The following is a 22086-nucleotide window of genomic DNA, read 5'->3' as shown; positions in this document are numbered from 1 at the left end:
AGATGGCATTGGTCGCGCTGGTGAATGATCTCTGGCGGGCCCGAGATAGGGGTTATTCCTCTGTCCTGGTCCTATTAGATCTCTCAGCGGCTTTTGATACCATCGACCACGGTATCTTGCTGCGTCGTCTTGGGTTGGGAGTGGGAGGCACCGTTCTGCGGTGGTTCTCCTACCTCTCGGGCCGTTCACAGACGGTGTTGGCAGGGGGACAGAGGTCAACCCCTAGGCCCCTTAGTTGTGGGGTGCCTCAGGGGTCGGTACTCTCGCCTCTCCTGTTCAACATCTATATGAAGCCGCTGGGAGAGATCATCCGTGGCTTCGGGGTGAGGTATTATCAATATGCTGATGATACACAGCTTTTCATCTCCACCCCGAATCAACCCAGTGATGCCCTCGATGTGATGTCCCGTTGCCTGGAAGCGGTACAGATTTGGATGGGAAAGAACAGGCTCCGGCTCAACCTGGCCAAGACTGAGTGGCTTTATGTACCGGCATCTCGTTTAGTCCAAGAGGTTCCATCTTTGGTTATAGGAGGAGAGATGTTACCTCCCGTTGATAGAGCACGCAATCTAGGCGTCCTGGATTCACGACTCAGTTTTGAAGATCATATTGGAGTCGTGGCTAGGGGGGCATTTGCCCAGATTCGCCTGGTATGCCAGTTGCGCCCCTTTCTGGACCGAGATGCCCTACGCACAGTCACCCACGCACTCGTTACCTCCCGTATAGATTACTGCAATGCTCTCTACATGGGGCTGCCCTTAAAGACCACCCAGAGGCTTCAGCTGGTGCAGAGTGCGGCTGCACGGGTAGTGATGGGAGCACCCCGATACTCCCATATTACACCCCTCCTGCGTGAGCTGCATTGGTTACCGGTTGCCCTCCGGGTGAGATTTAAGGTGCTGGTACTTACCTTTAAAGCCCTACATGTGTGGATCCAGGTTTCAGGAATAATAAACATTTCCATATTTGTAATACATTTTATTTCATTTATGCATTATTGCTCAAAATGACTATGAATTTCTCCTAATTTTATACTCACAGCAACAAACCTCTGTTGGAATAAGAGCAAGGGGCTAGCCCAGCGTTCCCAGCTGAGCTGTGTAGTAGAATGAGGGCTAAATGTTGGTCTCTCTGCTTCTAGTCCCACACCTTAATCACAATAACTGTATGAAGTCCTTTACTTCATAGTTGGTCAGGATTTGACTTACCGTACATCTTATCTTAGTCAATATGTTTAGAGGAACATTTAGAAATAATGAAAAGGAAGAAAAAGTGTTATAGCATATTCTCAGGCGTTTGCTTTATGAAATTAAGAGTTGCAGGCCATGATATTTGGTTACAAACTGTAATCAAATGGTAGGAACAAAACCCATATAGTTACAATTCCGTGTTGTTTTTTTTATGGAACCACATGATTTCCTGCCATTAGATATTTAGGCACAGTGAAGCCCTTTGTGTATTCATAAGTCATTAACGTTTTTATTGCTTTAAGTTCTTTAAAATTATATCTATTAATCTAAGCCTAAAACAATAATATTGAATTCTAAACCTTTAAATAATTTTGATGTTTGGGAAAAGGATCCTTTTTCATGTTTTGGTTAGCTTGACTATATTTAGACTTGTAAAAAGAAAAGGAAGAGTAGGAAGACGTCTAACCAAACTTGAAAATGCAAAACCAGAAGCAGGAACTCTTATGAAACTACATACTATAAGCTATAAAATACTTCAGTGTTAACTTAATATAAACATTAATCTAGATCAATTTCAATTTAGTGTTAGGTCCATGTAGGGTAGATAGTTTCTTTCATTATCCTGGTTCTCATAATAATGGAAAAAGGTTAAAGCATTTGAGAGATAAAAGTTCAGAAAATATTTTTAGTGGGAGAATATAAAAGGGAAAGATTATTGTAGTTTATATTGATGGTGGAGATGTTTAAAGTAGTATCAAAATTAGGGGCATACAAAGCTAAAACTTTTTTTTACAAAAACTATGTATTTATGCATCTATATAATATAGATGGAATGTTATTAGAGTTGAGACATCAGTAGTATGGCAAATAATGTTTTGCTCCAGATTCAGATAAATCAAGCTAAGTTATTTTATCAAGATTATTAATTTTAAATTTGTAAAAAACCCAAAAAGTTTTTTTAAAACAATATACAAGTCTTGTTGAATTGTACACACTTTTTCACTAGTTTGTTTACCGAACCAAGTACCAATTGCATTCTTGTAGAAAATACAAAGGAAATTGAAAAAATATGATCTATAGAATATCAGTGTGGTAGGTTGGACTTAAAAGAGCTCAATAAAAAAAAGAAAGCGTGAAACATAATCAAATATTAAACTTCCAATAGTTTATGATTTATATGAAAAATGGGGAATTCTTAATCTCTCAAAATGAAATATTAAATTTTATTTAAAGGGATATCAAGATGGATTTCATACATGGGTCATTCTAGAACAGCATTTGCTGGCTTTGAAAGGTTTCTGTAAGGAATGTTTTTACATAGTCCTGTTTGCAAAAATGCATTAGCATACAGCACATAAATTATCTGATTTCTTTAACACAACGATCTATAAAACACTGCATATGGAAAATATTTGTAAAAACTTTAAACCTGAATTGAGTTATTTCAAAACTGAGCAAAGAATAATAGTTGAAAATAAAAGACTTTATTCAGTGATCAGTTAATTATGTATAAGTAGGTTTCAATTTCCTTTAAAATATTCATTAATTTATTAACTGAACTCTTATTGAGTTTTTTAATACATCCTAAAGAATGTATTGTTGTTCTGATATAAGCCACTTATGGAACAAATGTGTAATAAATAGGCCCAATGCCTGGGATGTCTGGAAGTTACAGTCACAATTTCTTTAGAAAGAAAAGTAGACAAATCCTAGTGCTGGTAGAAAACACTCATGGATTTTGTGTTGTATTGCACTGTACAGATTTCAGGAGAACAAGAATTATGTTTCTCATATGAGAAACAAGAAATGAGAATCTACTGTGCTTTAATTATGAAGAATAATATAGTTGAATCAAACATTCTGTTGCACAACTTAATTTAAACTTCTGAAACTTCATTTTAGGGAAGTTCCTATGAAAGATGCCAAAGAATATGCAGAATCTATAGGTGCAATTGTTGTTGAGACTAGTGCCAAAAATGCAATTAACATTGAAGAACTGTTTCAAGCAATCAGTAAGTAAACGTAGAACTTGTTTTTGCATATTTAAGCTTGTACAACTTAAAAGTTTTGTTATATAGGTCACTGTTTTGCGGAAGCCCTAGTTTATTTCTCATGAAAGGACAACAATGAAAGAGATAATTGTTTCATAGAGAATCATATAGTTATTCTTCTAGATAGCTATTATTCAAACTAATTCACATCATACTAATTCAGAATGAATTATTTTTCTTATGTTATAAAATCAGGAATTAATATTTTTAAGATTTATAACATAAGGAAAATAATCTATATGATAAAAAAGTATATAGAATAAACCAGTCTTTGCTTGTTGTTGTAGAACTGAAGGTCTGGAAAAAGATCTAAGAAATAACTAATCCTACTTCATTATATAGGCAAGATTCATTGAGTCATAAATGACATACTTTGATTTCCTCTTAAGTCTTCATAAAGGATTTTTCAAATGTCACACTATTCTATTATGCCATTTAGTCTTCCAGATAAGAAAAACTGTTGCTGCTTTATATAGTGCAAATACTTGACTAAAATGCAGTAACCATTGTTTTGTTGATTATTATCTTTCCTTGTAAAATATTTTAATGACTATTAGTAAAGACTATATAATATTCTATATTATTTTTATGAAGTACTGTAGATCCTATAAAAATCTCGAAGTTCTATATACTTGCAATACCTGTGGTGTGAAACTTATCAGAATTCTCAATCTGGATTTTTTTTTATGTGAATGTTAATCCTGTGCTGTGTTCTGACATCAAAACCTAAATCTGCGTCTCTGAAAAGTTCTGTTTTACTTTGTATGCTACAGTTTTTTTTTCTGAATTCAGACTTTCTAAAAGACTGTAAAAAAAACATGACAAAGAGCTTTTGAAGAAATAAGTAACTTCATATACCTTTCCTGCCTATTACCTTCTTTGCTAAATTATTTTGGGGAGGGGGCTAAAATAAAATGAGCTTTTAACAGTTATTGAAATATTTCCAATTAAACTTTGGAGATTGGGTGGGTATCCTACCTATCTCTATTTAAGTTTGGACCTATTTACCACTACAAAGTATAATTAAAACAATGAAGCTGGATTTGAAAATAAGAAAGACAAAAGAAAATTTATGTTGACCAGTTAAGCCATACATGTCAAACTCACGACATCATGTGATGTCATGCAACGTATCGGAGCCTTTTCGCCATTGCTGGCAATGAGGTGGGTGCGACTTCTGGATGATGCGTCTGGCCCGCGGGCCGGCAGTTTGACACCCCTGAGTTAAGTGGTAAAACAAGCAATAGAGTAATCAGAAGATGAGGAAATAGGTCCCGAAACAAGCAAAGCACCTGAGCTTAACTTCAATCCATTTCCATTACCAGCTGGAAGTTAACTTTTTAGTATAAAGATTTAAAAAGCAAAATAAAGTTTCTGAAAGTATCCTGTAATTGATTAGGGTCATAATGAAGAATATAGGATTCACCTTCCATATCATAGGAAATCTGATATTGTAGCTAGAAAACCGTATTTTCAAGCATTGAGAGAACTGCAAGGTTTTAACCACTATATGTTTTTTGTTTTGCTTTTAAACATTTCTAGGCCGGCAGATTCCACCTTTAGAAACTCATGAAAATGGCAACAGTGGAACAATCAAACTCAGGAAGCAGACTGCTCAGACAACACGAAGATGCTGTTAAACAAACCAGAACTGATTTGATGCACTTGAAAATAAAACAAGATCATTTATTTATTGAACCACAGACTTCAGAAAGCCAATGACATGGTACACACTCTAAAAACAATAGTACCACTATTCTTTGATGAGGGGATTAGTAAGAGAAAAATGTCCTTCCACTGAGTTCTGCAGAATTATGTAAACCATTTAGGCAGTAGACTGGTTGAAACAATGACTCAAGATTATTTGGAATAATCTGTTTAAACTGTTGACTATTTTAAAGAAGCAATACCTATGTTTTTACAAATCTTTTTTGTATTTTGAGTATGTTTCTCATGTATATTTTTACAGAATTATAATGCATAGTACTTTAATCAAGTGAAGGAAGAACATTTTATTTTACTGGATTTGGCTTCTATGACCTTTTAGAATTATTTTTAAAGGTATAATTGAGGTACTTCTGCATTGAATCATTGAAACTTTAAGTTAGACAGAAGCAGAGGCTTTGGATATACTAAATACTGCAAAAGTTAAATGATAGACATTTCACCAAAAGCCAAAAAAGACCAGGATACACTTTCTATTGAATTCATTTAAATTTGAAATAATTTAATACCAGTCTGACAGTCTGAATACATCAGTTCTATAGTTATATTTTTTCTTGTTTTTTAGTTTAATATAATGACCTTTAGTGCAGTTATCTGCATCTATATTTTTGATCTGTCTATTTCTTACTTAGTAACAATACAGATGCAAGGTGGAGTCCAAGGAAGTTGAGAACAATACAAGGTTTTTTTTAATCTGAGTCCTTTTTGTAATAAATTGAATATTACGCTGATACCATACCAAGCTAATTAAAAAAAACCCAACCACCCATTGAAAGATCTCAGTACTGTCAGGCCTCCCAGATAAACCAGACAAAGAAACACGACAAGATGCCATGACTCAATTTCCAGACTGAGAAACTTCATCAACATATCGCTAACCAATTTGGGGAGGAAACCTGAGGTTGGTGCAGGAAGAGTCAGTACATTTCAAATGACTTGTTCAGACTGAGGAAGCTGCTTGGATGAGCAGCAAAACATCTCAAACCAACAGGAAAATAACTCCAGTTGCCATGACTCAATTTCCAGATGACTAGATGAACTAATTCTACTTTATTGTAAGGCTACATTAATATAATCTTATAAGTCTGAAAATACAGTGGTTCCTTGGTACTCAAATAGTTTGGGGAGGTATGACCAGTACTAAAACTGACGAGTGCCAAACAAACCATGTGACTTAGCCATGTGATCTTTTGTTTCAGCCAGAAAGGACTTCCTGTCTGTCCCTTTTCCTGTGTCAGTGACTTCCCAATATGGTCAGTTTCCTGTCCGCTTTCTGTAACTGATTCCTTCTTTCTTTTGCATTGACCTTCCCAGTATGGCTAACTTCCTGTCTGTTCTCCACATCCACCCACTTTAACAATCTCAGTGCATTGAGTACCAAACAGACAACGAGTACCAGGACAATATTTTTATGTCAAGATGTGTTGCGTACCAAATTCGACGAGTTTTGAAGCAGTCAACACTGAGGTACCACACTACAGACTTCTCGCCACCACTGTTAATTCCTTGATCCATTAAAGCAGGTCTTTAGTAAGTTTCTTGGTTAAGCACTGTGGGCTCCTGTCCTTCTTGTCTGATTGTTTCCTAAACAGTATATCTTCCCCAAGGTTATTCACACATTCCATTACAGTACTGATATATTTTATTTCATGCTTCCTTTATTGTAAATTGCATATATGTTGAAGTTGCTTCCGGTACATGTGCAGTAAACTAACAAAGATTCCATCATAAAAGTTTATAATAGTAAAAGTGACAATTAGGAAATTCTACAGATGCATTTTTTCATGACCTTAAACTTATACAATTGAAGAAAATCTTTATGGTCTCTTTAAGAGTCAATCCTGACTTGATAGTACATAATTAATTCTGCATTTATGATACTGATCTACTGGGTAGAATCATAGAAGGATTATCAAGTCATTTAGTCTGACTACCTGCTTCAAGTAACATATTTATATTGCTTGGTATTACAGAATTGCATGTTTAAATGTTATTTTGTAGAAGTTGTGGAAGCACAAAATATTTCTATGTAAAAATGAGAGGGAACATTCAATTTTTTGCCACCTGTAGGATGCTCATGTTGAATAATATTTTCAACATAATGTTTTGGGGTGGCTACAGAAAAAAAGGTCCTTGAAAACTCCTTTTGAATGAATAGAAGCACATTTCTATAAAGAAGCTTCAATACTCGTTCTTCTGTTATACAGTACAGACCCGTTAGCTAAACCCCTGCTCTTTGACAGCAAGAACAGTCAAATTAGAATAGCTGCCTAATAATAGCCTAAAAGAAAATTGTGATTATCTTTTCCTGAGAATAATTAGTGAATAAATTTTGGGGGGTTGAAATTTTCTGCCAAAATTCGTATCCAATTTTGCTATGGTAAGAAGATTGACATAAGAATAAAGAGAAAACAGTATAATTTTTAGTGGAAGAGTAAAGTGGAGAGTGAAGAAGTTCAGCTGAATATTTACTTTTATGTGCAGTGCATTGGCTTATAAGTAAAGAAAATATTTGAGAGTAAAGTTCATACATAAAAGTTAAAATGGAAAGAAAACAAAGCTTAGTATCAATATTTTACAATGGCAACTTCAGAAGTTGTGCAATTCAGTGAATAGATAACAAAAAAAATCACAAGGCGATATGTCTATGTAGTAGTAAGCCCATACAATGCCATGTGTTATTTTCTTGAGTATATATTCATTCAATTGCATCTTTGTTTTCTTTCCATTTTAACTGATGTATGAACTTGACTTGGAAGTTGGCAGGTTATATTAATTTGATTTCTAGTTTTGTGTTTAGTATTGTTGAACAAAACAAAGCCTGCTATAAAAATGTTGAGTGGGAAATGAACATGTTTCATATCCCTCTTAACCAGGAGAAAAATTTGCATCACAGAACAATCCTTAACTTCAGTTTACACCGGGATTTGCATAAAATGCTAGACCAAAATATGTTGTGGAAATGTGGTTTATTTATAACTGGAAATATGATACAAACTAAGGAAATGGGTTAAATTAGTAAATTATGTTTCAGCTAGTTGTGAGCGTTGTGTGAGCAAAACAAAATAAATAGACATGGGACCACAAACAAACTTTTTGCTACCAACAATTTCTGAGGGCACCCATTAGATTCAGAAGAAAGTTCTTGACAATGAATCTTCTGCACATATCAGAATTGGAGTAGTGTGTAAGGTGAATCCCTAGTATTCAGGTTTGATGCTTAGAATTGGCTTTATGGTGTTCCACTGAAACGTTTTCTGTAAAATAATTCTCTAGAATCAATTCTTGCTCCAAAACAATGAAGGTAGAGAAAATAAGATCCTTAAATATGTATCATGTAACATACTTTTTCAGATTCCAAAAGGACTCATAAAGGATCTTTTTGGAGTGAGAAGAATTGATAAAATGAAATAAAGTTGTACTTCCAGTAGGTTTGATTCCCACTTTCTCCATAAAGCAGCATACCTGCTTGTCTGCTAGATATTTGTTATTCTGTAGTATAACATGGCATGACAATTTATATCTTTCTTGAAATGGCAGAATTACATCACTCAAGCAAGAGAATCAAATTATTTTTTTCTGTTAAGTATTCACCGTCTATTTCTATTATCCAAGTTGACAATATTTAATTATAGTCTTTCATTATACAATATAGCCAACTGTAGTAATGTTTCAGTGCACGGAGCACTTTGCTTCTTATGTAGTTATATAATCTATCCAGTACACATTTTTTGGAATTGTTATATCAAATGTTGAATGGGCTGGACCCATTAATGTATGAAATGTTATAATCTATTAATATTGTTTGCTCGATCTATTTTGTTTGCTCTATATAATAATTGTACAATTGCCAACAAGATTTGAGCCTATAACAATGTTTTAATTTAATGTCTAAGAATACTAATAAATGTTTGTAATTTCTGTGATGTGGTCTTTCATAGGTAACAAAAATTAAGTGTAACTGAAAACAGTTCTTGCAAGATTCTTCATGGATAAAATAACCTATTTATTATAATAGATTAGACACCACTTGGATATTCTAAGATCTGGGATGATCTTGAAAAATCTGAAAAAGCAGGTAGGGTGGGTTCTAAGTGGTATGAGCTCTGCCACCTGCGGCTCAACTCACTTCTGCCTGGCTACCTAAACATTTGTAGAGACAGCTATACATGGATATGGAAAGTAATTAGTACTCTTTATGAGAGAGGATTGTGTTGTCAGCTTTGAAATAATCCCCCCCCCTAGAAATCCTCTCTAAATCTGGCTGCATTAGACAATGTTTTTTCAACTTTCCTTTTTTGGATGAAGATTCTGGAGAAGATAGTAAGATTTCAATTAGGAAGTCATAATGAAACATAATCTATATCCCTTTCAGTCAAATCCAGGCTTGGTCATGATTGTCAAATACTGTTGGTTACTCTCAGGTTGATTATTTTTCTTAGGATTGGATGGTGTTAGACATCTTTGATGCTATCAAGCACAGAATCTTTGTGGTCTGCCTACAGAAATTGGGAGCGGGAGGCAGTGAGTTTTAGTAGTTCTATCTCTACTTAAATCAGTCATGGAGAAGGAACAATTGAAGCCATGATTGCACTAATGAGCATCACAGGGCTTAGCCTTCTGCTCCTTGCTATTTAACATCTGCATATTTCCATCCCAAAACAGGCCAGAGATTGCTTTGTAAGTCTTGATCTGGAGTCTGTTGTTCCTTCATAGCATGAAAGAAGCTCAGATTAAATCTCAGCAAATAGAGCTGTTCTTTGTCTAAAACACAAGAGCTGTAATCTTGATCTAGTTATTATCCTAGAATAGATAATAGCACTTTTTCTGAAGTGCAGAGGAACATTTTCTCTGAAGTAGCTAATCCACAACCGGATGGTTCTGTTGCACTTACGACTCCTGCTAAAACAACAGGTGGAGATTATGGCCAGGACAGCTTTCATCCAGTACACCTGAACTGAGTGATAATAGTGATTCATCACTTCAGAAAGATTACTGTATGTACTAAGTGGGGCTTTGATGACAATCCAGAAACAGCAGTTGGTACAAAATGTGGTTGGACTGTTAGTGTAATTGTTTTGCAATGTAAAACAATTTTAATTGTTTTGCAATCCCATTATTAACAATAGCTTTTCAAGTGCAATTAATGGTGCTAGTTTTGTCCTATAAAATGATGGCTTGGTTCCAACTATTTGAGGAACTATTCTCAAAGTGATTCTGCTCTTTCCATGCACATTTCCAGAAGGGATGCTTGGAGTACAGTTGAAGTGACATGGGTACTTGGGCCCACACCCAGTTCTACCCTGTGATAGCATCAAAGTTGTAAAATACCTTGCCACTAAAAGTTTGCCTGATTATCTATTGGTCTTTCAGGAGACAGCCAAGACTATTTATTCAAGCAGCCATGGGGAAGTGATTTGGATTGATTGATCTGATTGGGGAATTCTTATTTCTTATAGTGTTAGTTATACAGTGAAATTGGGCCATATGTTTTTATAATTACACATTTTGGGAATTGATTTGTTTGTTTTACAATATTTATATTGTAATTTGCCAAGTTGTTATATTGGCATGGTAGTGATTTATTATGGAATTTTATAATAAGTAGTTTTTAATTCACTCAGAGCCTAGGATCCTGGGCACACAGAAATACATGTAATAATTAAATAATTTCCTGAAGACCATAAAAAGTGACCTCATGGCTCGTACTTCTTCCATTTTGCCCAATACAATAATCAGGGCTTTTTTTCTCATAGAACGGTCAGAACGGAGTTCCGGCACCTTTTTTGGATGGAACCTTGTAGGGTAGGCAAGGCGGGTTGTATGACGTGTGAGTTCCGGCACCTTTTTCTTTTACAAAAAAGCACTGACAATAATAGATATGAAGTTGAATATAAAACCCTTAACATGAGATTTGAAAAGATAAGGTAACTGCTGGATCAATGAAAGGCTTCATCCAGCATTCTTGTTCCATAATGACCATCCAGTTGGATACGAAAAATCAGTAAACAACATGTAATGGCACCTTCTGTCTGGAAGCTCCCATTTGGAGAAGAAAGCATCTAGCCCAAAGAAAATGGCTCATGGGTTGTAGAATTACTTAGCTCTGTAACAAAGAATAAGGCTAATCTCATATAACAGATTTTTTAAAATGGCAGTACTGTATAGACGTATTTTTGTTTTGCTGCAATATTGAAAAATAAAATAGCTAAAAGGTCATACTAATGGTTAATGACAGTGGATTTTTCTTGAAAGGCCTGACTGCTAAATGGAGCTGGAAGGTATCTTAGAGATCCCAACCTTGCAGTGCATAATGCAGCTGAAGACTTTCTGCCAGATGATTACCCAATCTGCTGAAGGATCTCCAAGCAATAAAAGCCTTGGTTTTATATTATATCAGTCAGCAGAATCATAGATCCAGGCTTTGAAAGTGACTAAAGTAACAGATGAATACCTCTCTTGTGTTTGGGATCACAGAAGTAAAACATTGCTTATTAAAAATTAGACACTATAGTAACAGTGAAATGACTCATATTTGCCATATAAAATGGGGCAAAGAAATATCTTCAAAATAAATTAGGACTTGTTAGGGCTCATGGCAATGTATCTAGAGAAACCATTTTTGTGCTCATTCTATTCAGTAAAGGGCTTAGATCCTCAGGCTCCTGAAATAAATCCTGTAAGTATTATACATATCCACCAGTTCACCCAGACATTGTGTTTATGTAATTTGGCAAGGCTTCCAAGTATTGAGATAGATAGTTGCATTGGGGCCAAATAATCCTTGGCACAATGTTTTTTTCTTATAATGCTTTGAACATACTGTACCACAGGGAGGACCTGGACGCTGAAAGCAACACTGTGCAGCACTGTTTCTGCTTTTCCAAATTGCTGCTTATATTCTTAAAGGCTATTTAAGTAGGGTTAAACAAGTAATAAAAAAAGAGTACAAGAACTGAAAAAAGGAAGGACAGAAAAACACCTGAATGTATGTAGAGCGTATCAGTTACAAGCTGCAATGTAGAAATTTCTCATTAGTATCACTGTTACAATGGCTTATAAATAATTCAACAGAAGAGTCTCAGTCATTCCAGCTAGAGTATAAAACTATACAAGCCAACTGAAATATTTCATAAATCACTTCTGATTATTTTTTTTTTAAAAAAGTGTCACTAGCAGGAAACTGAAAGGATTATGTCAGTTTAAAATAAAGTAAATCTTGGGAGAAATACCTAAAACAAGAAAAATATAATTTGGGAACAGAATTAAAAGAAAGGGAAAGAAGCTGTGGATCTGTTGCAAGGAGCAAGGACCAGATGAATTACATCCTGGGGAACTAAAAGGATCAAGATGATTATTGAACTGCTTGTAATAATTCCTGAAATATTGTCAAGGTCTCAAAAATAGATTGAAGGAATGATTATTAAATTTGCAGATGACACAAAACTAAGAGGAGTGGTTAACACTCTAGAAAAAGATTCGAGGACTAGACCAAAAACAACATGCTGAAATTTAACAGAGAAATATGAAAAAAAGAAAGGCAAATGTATAGAATAGGGGAAACCTGCCTTGGTAGTATATATGAGAAAAGATCTGGTTGTTTCTGTATATCACAAGCTCAATGGGAGCCAACAGTGTGATTCACCTGTTAAAAAGATAAGTGACCTTCAAACTTTTAGCTGACATACCATAAAAAAAATCACCCATGAATAAACTGACTCACTTTTCATGGTGTTTTGGCTGAAACCTCAAAGGTGTGTGTATGGATGATTATGGGAAATATGGTACTTTAAAAACATATTATTGTGTAGTATATGCTTGAGAATAAGCCCATCCACAGATAAGCCAAACCCAATTTTTAGGTTAATTTTTGCAACTAGAAACTCTTGGCATCTTTGTAAGTATTTATGATAATTTAGAATATATTATTAGGATCACAGATGACAGGACATAAATTAATTCTCCCACATTACTCTCCTTTAATTTAGATCAAATCCAAACCCAGAGATGACACAGCAAAATTCAATCAAGTTCAGTCTTATTTGCTTACACAGAATCTTGCCAAATTAAAGCTATATCATTTTAACCAGCTATATATTTCCTGAGGGATTCAAAGCAGGCGGGGTACCCTGAACCTCTTACCTCTTCTCCCATCTAGCTCAGGATTACATAATCTCTTAACCTGGGCCTATTTTGAGAAAACTGTATTTCCAAATCTTTCCCCACTGCTCCTCCAAGTGCACAGTCAGGTCCCAGTTAAGAATGTTGTATCCAGTTCTGGCATTGCAATCTAAAAAGGACAATAATAAAAAATGAGAAAGACAAGAACAATCAAAATGGTGAGAGGACTGGAAATGAGTCTCTACTAGGCATGGTAAAAAGAACTTATATGCTTATAAGTTATATGCTTATAAGAGAAGTGATGGGAAACATAATAGCATTCTTTAGGTATCTAAAGAATTGACATATGGAGGGAAAGAATGGACAGATTTCTATTGCCTTCAGTGATCAGAGCAGAACCAATGGGTTGAAATCACCAGGGTAGTAGATTCAAATTAGATAGTGGTATTAGCCAGAATTTCTAGAGCTCTCAAACAATTGAATACATTGCCTCATTAAGTGATGGGTTCCCCTTCACTGGAGGTCTTTGGAGGCACGATAACCATCTGTGTAAAATGCTTTAGCAGTTCCTGCATTGAGATGGAGCAGAGGACCTCTGGGGACACTTCCAACACTGTGATTCATGTCACAAGAGTTGCTTGCAAGCAATTATGCTATTTATTCATACTAAATTCAACAGGGAACAAATAAATGATAATTAATTTTAAAAAACAGAATTGTATTTATTTGTTGGATTTTTCCATCCCATTTTTTTTCATGAGCTCAGGATAGCATGCATAGTGTTACCTCTTCCCCCAACAATCCCTGAATAGATTTTTTTACTTTTTGGTTTCACTGAGAGAAAAATGAATTTAGATAATTCATCTTTCACACTGTATTTCCTTAAATTATGATAAGAAATATGATGGTTATCGAGCCTGCAAATATAAATTTTCCAAATAAATAAAATAAATGATTCTGAAGCCGTTCTCTAAATCAGAATTCCTTATTTGTGCAAAAGTTCAGAATAATGTTAAACGTAGACAGGAAATTATGTTTACATGCCGCTCTGTGCTAAAATAATATCTAGCTTACCCCAAATCATATTTCTCCACAATTGAGGAGCTGTCCTTTCAAGAACTATAATTCAAAATGACAAGGGTGTTTTTATGCTACATTTATTAATGCTTGATTACGCTGATGGCAGAAGCAAACAAGGTAAAGAGGAGGCATTTTCCACAATAAATGTTTGTTCATTCTGTGTTATGTATTCACAAATAAATATCTTCTAAGTGACTGCTTTCAGTGATATCTGATTAAAGTTTCCCCTGAACCCAACATACTGTCAAATTTCTAACCAAGGAATACAAAAAGCTTGGGATGTTCCTAAGCATATGTCTAGAAGACCTTCAGAAGAGAGTCCTCTATAAGATGACCTATAGATAGGAAACATTCATATGACGGTACAGGTAGTCCTCGACTTACAACAGTTCATTTAGTAACCATTCAAAGTTACAGCAGCACTGAAAAATGTGACTTATGACTGTTTATCACCCTTACAACCTGTGCAGCATCCCCATAGTCATGTGATCAAAATTCAGATACTTGGCAACTGATTTCATATTTATCACTGTTGCTGCGTCCCAAGGACATGTGATCCCCTTTTGTGACCTTCTCACAAGCAAAGTCAATGGGGAAGCCGGATTCACTGAACAACCGGGTTACTAATTTATCAACTGCAGAGTCTGCAGTGATTCACTTAACAACTGTGATAAGAAAGATTGTAAAGTGGGGCAAAACTCACTTAAATGTCTTAATTAACAACATACATTTTGGGCTTAATTGTGGTTGTAAGTGGAGGACTGTATATTGATTCTGTCTATATTGCTTCTGAAATAAACATGGAATTAAACATGATTGAATGCAAGTCCTAAAGACTACCTCAAATAATACATGACTGTACATCTGGGATGACCCTTACCTTTTAAAGGATTCAAGAGACAGTTTGGTTAATACATAACTGCAACCTTATCAGTAACAAGATTTGCATCCTTGACAGTTCATAGAAAATCCATTAGAAATTATGAAAGGCGCTAATTTTCTTAGAGAAATCAGTTCTAAATGAGACATAATTCAAGCGGTGAAAGCCTTTCTTTTCAGTAAATCTCTAAGAAGATCCTGTGTGATTTGTGCCTGTGAAAAGATTGCTGTTTGGTCTCAGTCAACTGCCAAGAGCTTGACATTACTGTGAAGTACATTTATTAAAAGAGTGTGCAGTTCAGTTTGATAATTTTGCAAACACTGGTTATTACTGGAATGAAAATGTCTGCTTGACATTAGACTGCACATGATTTGATAACATTTTGTAAAATATATTTTCCTTCCCGGAGGTCATTATTTTGGTTTGATGTTTAACTCATTTTCTCATTTTTAATTCATACTTTGGAAAACAGGCAGTGATCTGCAGACAGTAAATTATTGCGTATCTTCAACTTCCTATCTGATCAACTTTAGATCAGATCCTTTTGCAGCTTACATGTCAATGCATATACATCTATACACCTGTGTAGAGAAAAATGCCAGCTCATGTCATGTATCTTTTAAAATAGGCTACTAAACTGAAAGGTTTCAATCACTGGTGCTCAGTTATACATGCAGTACAGTATTTTACTATGCATTTCATTCTTCATTATATACATTGGGCTCCCCTTTATTTGACAGTAGGAACCTTAATTTAACATTAGATTGCATTATCATCTCAGTGTGACCTACTTCCAGACAAGTTTTGTATGGCAGCCCTTGATCATAAGGTAAATATTATGTGATATTCCTTTGGCCATTAAGCATTTTGTGCATAAAATATGACACAGCAGTACTTTAAAAAAGCTGTCAGTCTAGGAAGCACTGAAGTTAGAATATTGTTATGCTATAATTTAATTTGTTTACAATTGTCTTAATATGTAAAGCCAACCAATTCTAGTTTGTTTAATGAATCATAATCAAACTGTAGCTTAGCACACTTTGCAGTGGGCCTTATTGTATAAAGGATGAAGTAAGGCAGAGTTATTTTTTTGGTAAATGGTGCTTTTTGCACATTTTGCTCCTTAATATTCAATTATGTTAGTGTTTAACAAAGTAAGCAGTTAAAGGGTTATGAGAACAAGAACACCAATTCTGCAGAGCAAACGAATTGGTCAGTTTTGAATTGATGTTAAGTATTAAACAGGCAACCCTACAGGGGCTGCAAGCATCCGGACTATTAGCCTTTTCTGTAGGTTTGCTGTCACCTAGCGGTCGTCCAGGTATTTGCAGCCCTTATCATCAGAAATTTTCTCTTGAGATAAACGCACATTGCACTGTATTCTACTCCTTTAGCGTGGAAAAATGCCTTTTTATTTTGATGAAACTTAACAAAGATTCCTCTGCATTGTGTTAGTGTAGCATAAAGGGAGATTTGACGTTCGTTTCATTGAGAAGCTAATTACTTAGAGCGCTATCAGAACTGCAAAATCTCAGGCTACCACTATTTGTATGTGGTCGCTAGGAGTCGAAAACGACTCGATGTCACATGTATCTCTTTGATGACACCTAAAGGTCATCTGGATTTGTGGAGCCTAATTCAGGCTCTCCCCTTTTAAGTCGTGGCAGAGAACTGTCACTTAAGCCGACTAGCGCTTCCTAAAGTCGACGGTCAAGTTCTTAAGCCAGCCAAGGGCGCGCAACGTAACTCCTCTTTCCCATTTACTTGAAGACTACAATTCCCAGAATGCACCTCGAGCGAAATTCGTGTACGCGCTCTACGCCTGGAGTTTCAGCCACGAAGCCGCTGTCTTTCGGCTACGTTGAAGCTTCTGATGCCTAACGTCCTTGAATCAATTTTCGCCCTTTCGGGTCAGCCAAGTTGTCACGCGCTGCCCCTTCTGGAGAGAAATCCCTCCCGACTGACTCTTTTTTTTTGCCTTTTGAGCTTTACGTTCCCTCGCGCGTGACAACTCCCGGAGCGTGCGAGAGAGCTTGGCGCCGCCGGTGGCGGCCGATCCCCAACTAGCGGCCTTGTCAACCAACGAGACCTGGGAGAGAGAAGGGTGGAAGAGGGAGCGCGCGGAGGCGGTGTTTTTCTCGGCTCGCGCCCGCGCTGTTCCCCCGCACGGCTGGCGCGCGGGTGCTCGAACTTCTCAGCCACTGTCCTCGTGCCCGCGCCAGAGTTGGCGTTGATCGCAGTGCGCCGGGGAGCGAGTGACTCAGTTGCTACAGGGGGCAGCGAAGGAAGGCGGGAGGACAGCGACGCCAAGGCGGAGGCTGCACCCGCACGCTTCTGCGCCCGCGTGCTTGCGGGGCTACGAGGAGGGGGCGGCTGCGAGCCTTGCCGCCGCCGCCGCCGTTGCAAGTCCTCCTCGGCAGGCTCCCCTCCTCCTTCCCCAGCGGAACGTCCTCCCCCTGCCCGCCCTCTCCTTCCTCCTGGAGCGAGCGAACGTGTGAGCAGCGATGGCGGCCGCCGGAATCCTGGCCAAGCACGAGCAGATCCTGGTGCTCGATCCGCCCACCGACCTAAAATTCAAAGGTACGGTGATAGAAAAGAGCCGAGGCCGAGAAGGCCGAGAAAGCAAACCGGATGCCTCTCTGCCAGATCCTTCCCGCGCGCAAGAGCCCGCGGTTATGGGGGAGAGATCAGTGGGCTAGACCCGAGGAGGCCCCGAGCTATTCGTTTCCCCCCCCCCGCCCCTTCTGAGGCCCGAGAAGGAGCTTCGATTCGGCTGGAATAGGACGAAGCGCCGCAGTCGCCATTTTGCTCTTCTCTGTCTTTACGACACCCTCCCCGCCTCTCCCGCCCCAATTCCCGGTGGGTTTGCTGTAGCGAGCGGCGAAGGCGGCGGCGGTGGTTCGCTTTGCTTCCCTCTGAAGTCGCCTCTGGTTGCTGGTTTCCCTCAGCGGCCCGTGAGGGGAGAGAGGAGAGCCCAACCGCTTGGCAGGAGCTGCCTTAAAGATCTGGCAGGCGTCGCTTTTCTGCTGCACCGCAGCCTCCTCCGTCCCTGGCCCCTGGGACGTTGGGCTGCTCCCCAGCCAGCGAGCCACAGTCTTCCTCCTGCTGTGAGGCGGGAATGCCCCCCCCCCCGTCACAGGCGTGAAACCCAATTTTTCCCCATCGACTTTCCCCGCCCCTCCCCTGTTGGGCTAGGAGAGGCCCAAGTTGCAGATGGCCCTGGGTTGTGGGACTGTGGCGGTAAACTCTCCACGCGTCTTGTGTCTTCAGACCTTGTGGCCGTCTGTTTTTTGTACTGGGGCTGGCGAAGGGGTTGCTTCCTGACGTTCAGTACAGCCAGCATACAATATATCAGGGGTCTTCAAACTTGGCCCTTTTATGACTTGTGGACTTCAACTCCCTTTTATGACTTGTGGACTTCAACTCCCAGAATTCCTCAGCCAGCTTTGCTGGCTGAGGAATTCTGGGAGTTGAAGTCCACAAGTCATAAAAGGGCCAAGTTTGAAGACCCCTGCAATATATAGTGCTGTATGTAGCGCATGACCGCGGCTGTTTGTCCGTGCGGGTACGGCCGTAAAAAGAGTGGTGATACCTTGGCACCAAACACCCTTTGACACCCTTTGATGTGTCATGTATGTACTTAGTTCAGGGCGTTTTCCCACTGCAACGCTTAATGCTATTTTGCATTTTGAACTTTTATAAATTGCACTCCTAATCTTATATAGATGGTGCAATTAACGGCTGCGCCAGCTGCAGTTTGATGAACCGGTGTTGGAAGAGACAGCTCGGATAACTTTATAAGCCTTGGATGATGGTTGTATGCTTATAGTACAGTAAATTCTGATGTGAAATACTGTAGGACTGTTATATAATACCGGTAGGTGATAAAAATGTGACTTTCTGATTGACTCCATCAGAAAAACAGTGATGCCGGTAGTTTTTTAAATTAGAGTAAGGTAAAGGTAACTTAAAACAAGCATATTTTGAGCAAAGTTTCTTCTGGTAGGAGGTTTTGGTAATTAATTCCAGATTTTGTAACTCATTTTAAAATAAGAGAATTGTGCTTTTTAACAATGAATTAGGTGTGGGGAATGGACTTGGATATATAATTCTTATAATCCCTTTTGCATTAAATAATAATTCTAAAAAAGCCTTCGCAGCAATTTTTTAAAACTTTGAAATTCAAAAATTGAATGGTTAGGGGCTTTAGGGATCAGAGTTTTAAACTATGCAACCCCTGAGCAGGAAAATTAAATGTTGAGAAAGGGTATGCAAGACAAAATAATAGCACATTAGTTTGCTGAATTATTATGTGGTTTGCCTTTTAATTCTTTACAGTTTGGGGAAAATAACGTATTTTAAATGGACAGGACTTCAGAGAAAGTTCTGAAAGTTCTCATATGAACATTTTACTCACCAATTGGTATAGGATCAAATACAGTTTTCCTATAAGGTTCATGCAGTTTATATTTTTAAGAACATGAACAAATATATTCATATTTTTGAACAATCTGTTTATTAATATTTTTAGAACAATCAGTAGGATAAAGCAAGATGATAGCACCATTCATTCTTGTTTCTGAGCATAGCTCAAATGGTAGAATATACAAATGCTTTGGATATCTCTGGCTCATTCATTGACATTTTCAGTGAAAGGAAACTAATGGGATTATTAAGAGGAGTCTTTGTCTGTAGAAGTTTGGCAATGAAGACATTTCAATGTAGTGTCAAACATACAATATCCTAGCTGAAGAACAGGCTGGTTTTAGACCAGCAAGATCAAGAGATAACCCTAGATCAAGAGATAACCCTATAATACCTAGTGGAGAAATATAGCTTTGAATCCTTTGTTCAGCTTTTGTAGATGAAGAACCATCTAACAACATAGATAAATTATTGCTTCTCCTAATATATAAACTTTACAGCAGTACAGCAGCTCTAGGATAAGATTTGGTTCCCAAAAGTAGCTAGCCAATTCAATGTCAACAGCACAAGGATTAGACTGTATTGTTGCCCCATTATTTTGTAATTTACACAGCATCTCAATAATGGCAACTTTAATGACTTCTATCTTTCTTTGGTACAATTATGAATTAAAAAATAAACTTTTACTATAAGATTAGCATTTGTCTGCGTTATTTCTTTAATCCTGTGTAATTCTAATTGTCAAATTCCCAAATCAACATTTCTTTTAAGTTTCTCGAAAAAAAATCCAAAAGTGATTTCCAAATAGAAATAAAATTAGTATTTTCTTTACTCAAAGCTGTCAATTTTACCATCTGTGTCAATTCCATCAGCTTCACCATTCATTCGTCATACTTCTTTCTGTATAGACCATAGGTATTTGTAAACCCTTCCATCTTTCCGCATACAAAAGTATTGCTGCTGTTATCACATAAAAAATGAGTTTTCGTAAAATGTTTCCATTTGTTTTATCACTGAATCTCAGATAAAAATCTCTGGTTTCAATTATACCTTTACTTTTAAAATCTTCTGAATCAGATGCTCAATATCCGTATTTTCTTGTTTTCTTGCATGTCCATCAAAGCTGAAAAAATTACCCTTAGTTTGATTTCATTTCCAACAAATGTTTGAAATTCCTTTGTATATGTTTCACAATTTTTTCAGTGTCATATACCAGGAATACATCATTTTATAAAAATGTTCCTTGTTGTTAGCTGCGAAGTCATGTCCGTCCCATCGTGACCCCATGGACAACGTTCCTCCAGGCCTTTCTGTTCTCTACCATCTTCTGGAGTCCATTTAAGCTCACGCCTACTGCTTCAGTGACTCCATCCAGCCACTTAATTCTCTGTCCTCCCGTTCTTCTCTTGCCCTCAATCTTTCCCAGCATTAGGCTCTTCTCCAGTGAGTCCTTCCTTCTCATTAGGTGGCCAAAGTGAGTTTTAGCTTCAGGATCTGGCCTTCTAAAGAGCAGTCAGGGTTGATCTCCTCTAGGACTGTCCGATTTGATCGCCTTGCAGTCCAAGGGACTCATAGGAGTCTTCTCCAACACCATAGTTCAGAGGCCTCAATTCTTTGGCGCTCAGCCTTTCTTATGGTCCAGCTTTCACATCCATGCATTGCAACTGGGAAGACTTGACTATCTGCTTTTTAGTGTGCTGTCTAGATTTGCCATGGCTTTCCTCCCCAGGCGCAAGCGTCTTTTAATTTCTTGGCTGCAGTCCCCCATCTGCGGTGATCTTGGAGCCCAGGAAAATAAAATCTGTCACTACCTCCATTTCTTCCCCATCTATTTGCCAGGAATTGAGAGGGCCGGATGCCATGATCTTGGTTTTCTTAATGTTAAGTTTCAAAAAAATGTTCTTTAAGATTATAATTTAACTTAAATTTAAACCCTTCCTCATACTCTCCCATTGATCCAACTGTATATTATCCATTTTTGCCCATTTTATCATATAGTCTTTCACTTATTTATCCTGTTTTAATTTTAAATAAAAGTTAGTACATTTTAGCAATAATACCATCATACAACTCCACATTAAAATCAGTCTTAGCATTTTCAAGTTCATAAATCTTGCCAGGTTTAAATCTTTCCATTAACAGGATAGGGAATCCAATGGAGTTGTAAAGTCTTCCAATTCCAGGCTTTCTCTTGTTTTTCACCTAAATTCTCCTTGGGAAAAATTTAGCAGATCAGCGTTAAGTTAACCATATTTGTTTAATTTCCCTTCAAATAAAAGTTTTCTTAGGATGACAACTATGAAGGAAATTTGGGAGACATTTCTGCTTTATACCAATTCAAAAATTTCAGTAAGGTATGACTAAGAAAATTGTTTTTAAAATCTGCATATTAATTCATGTTCTTCCATTTCCAATAACTGTCTATTTCTTAAAGTCACCCACTCTTTCATCCATATTAATAAGCAAGCTGCAAAATACAATGTCAACATTTGGTAGTTCTAACTCCCCTCTTTCTTTGGCATCCTGTAGCAGTTTGTATTTAATTCTCAGTTTCTTGCCTTGCCAAACAATTTTGGAAATACCTTTTTGCTGTTGCTTAAATGTTACATCAGTC

General features: G+C 37.3%; 2 protein-coding genes across 4 annotated transcripts in view; both read left to right on the top strand.

Moving 5' to 3' along the window:
• RAB31 (RAB31, member RAS oncogene family) overlaps positions 1–8828 on the top strand; it is a 28721-nt gene extending 19893 nt beyond the window's left edge. Inside the window, exons 6-7 of the mRNA XM_081322775.1 lie at positions 3093–3202; positions 4784–8828. Coding sequence (XP_081178901.1) covers positions 3093–3202; positions 4784–4881 — 208 coding nt within the window. The 3' untranslated portion in view covers positions 4882–8828. The remainder of the gene's footprint in view (positions 1–3092; positions 3203–4783) is intronic.
• Positions 8829–16936: 8108 nt separating this feature from the next.
• Positions 16937–22086, top strand: part of VAPA (VAMP associated protein A) — a 34849-nt gene continuing 29699 nt past the window's right edge. Inside the window, exons 1-2 of one of the 3 annotated variants that reach the window (XM_081325275.1) lie at positions 16938–17433; positions 17466–17627. In XM_081325275.1, the coding sequence (XP_081181401.1) occupies positions 17552–17627 (76 nt within the window). In that variant the 5' untranslated portion in view covers positions 16938–17433; positions 17466–17551. Of the gene's footprint in view, positions 17628–22086 lie in introns of all 3 variants that reach the window. The other 2 variants (XM_081325277.1, XM_081325276.1) reach the window with 2 other exon arrangements.

Source organism: Vipera berus (genome assembly GCF_964194415.1).
Source record: "Vipera berus genome assembly, chromosome: 3".
In the NCBI taxonomy this organism is placed as follows: domain Eukaryota; kingdom Metazoa; phylum Chordata; class Lepidosauria; order Squamata; family Viperidae; genus Vipera; species Vipera berus.
This window is presented reverse-complemented; position numbering and strand designations above follow the sequence as displayed.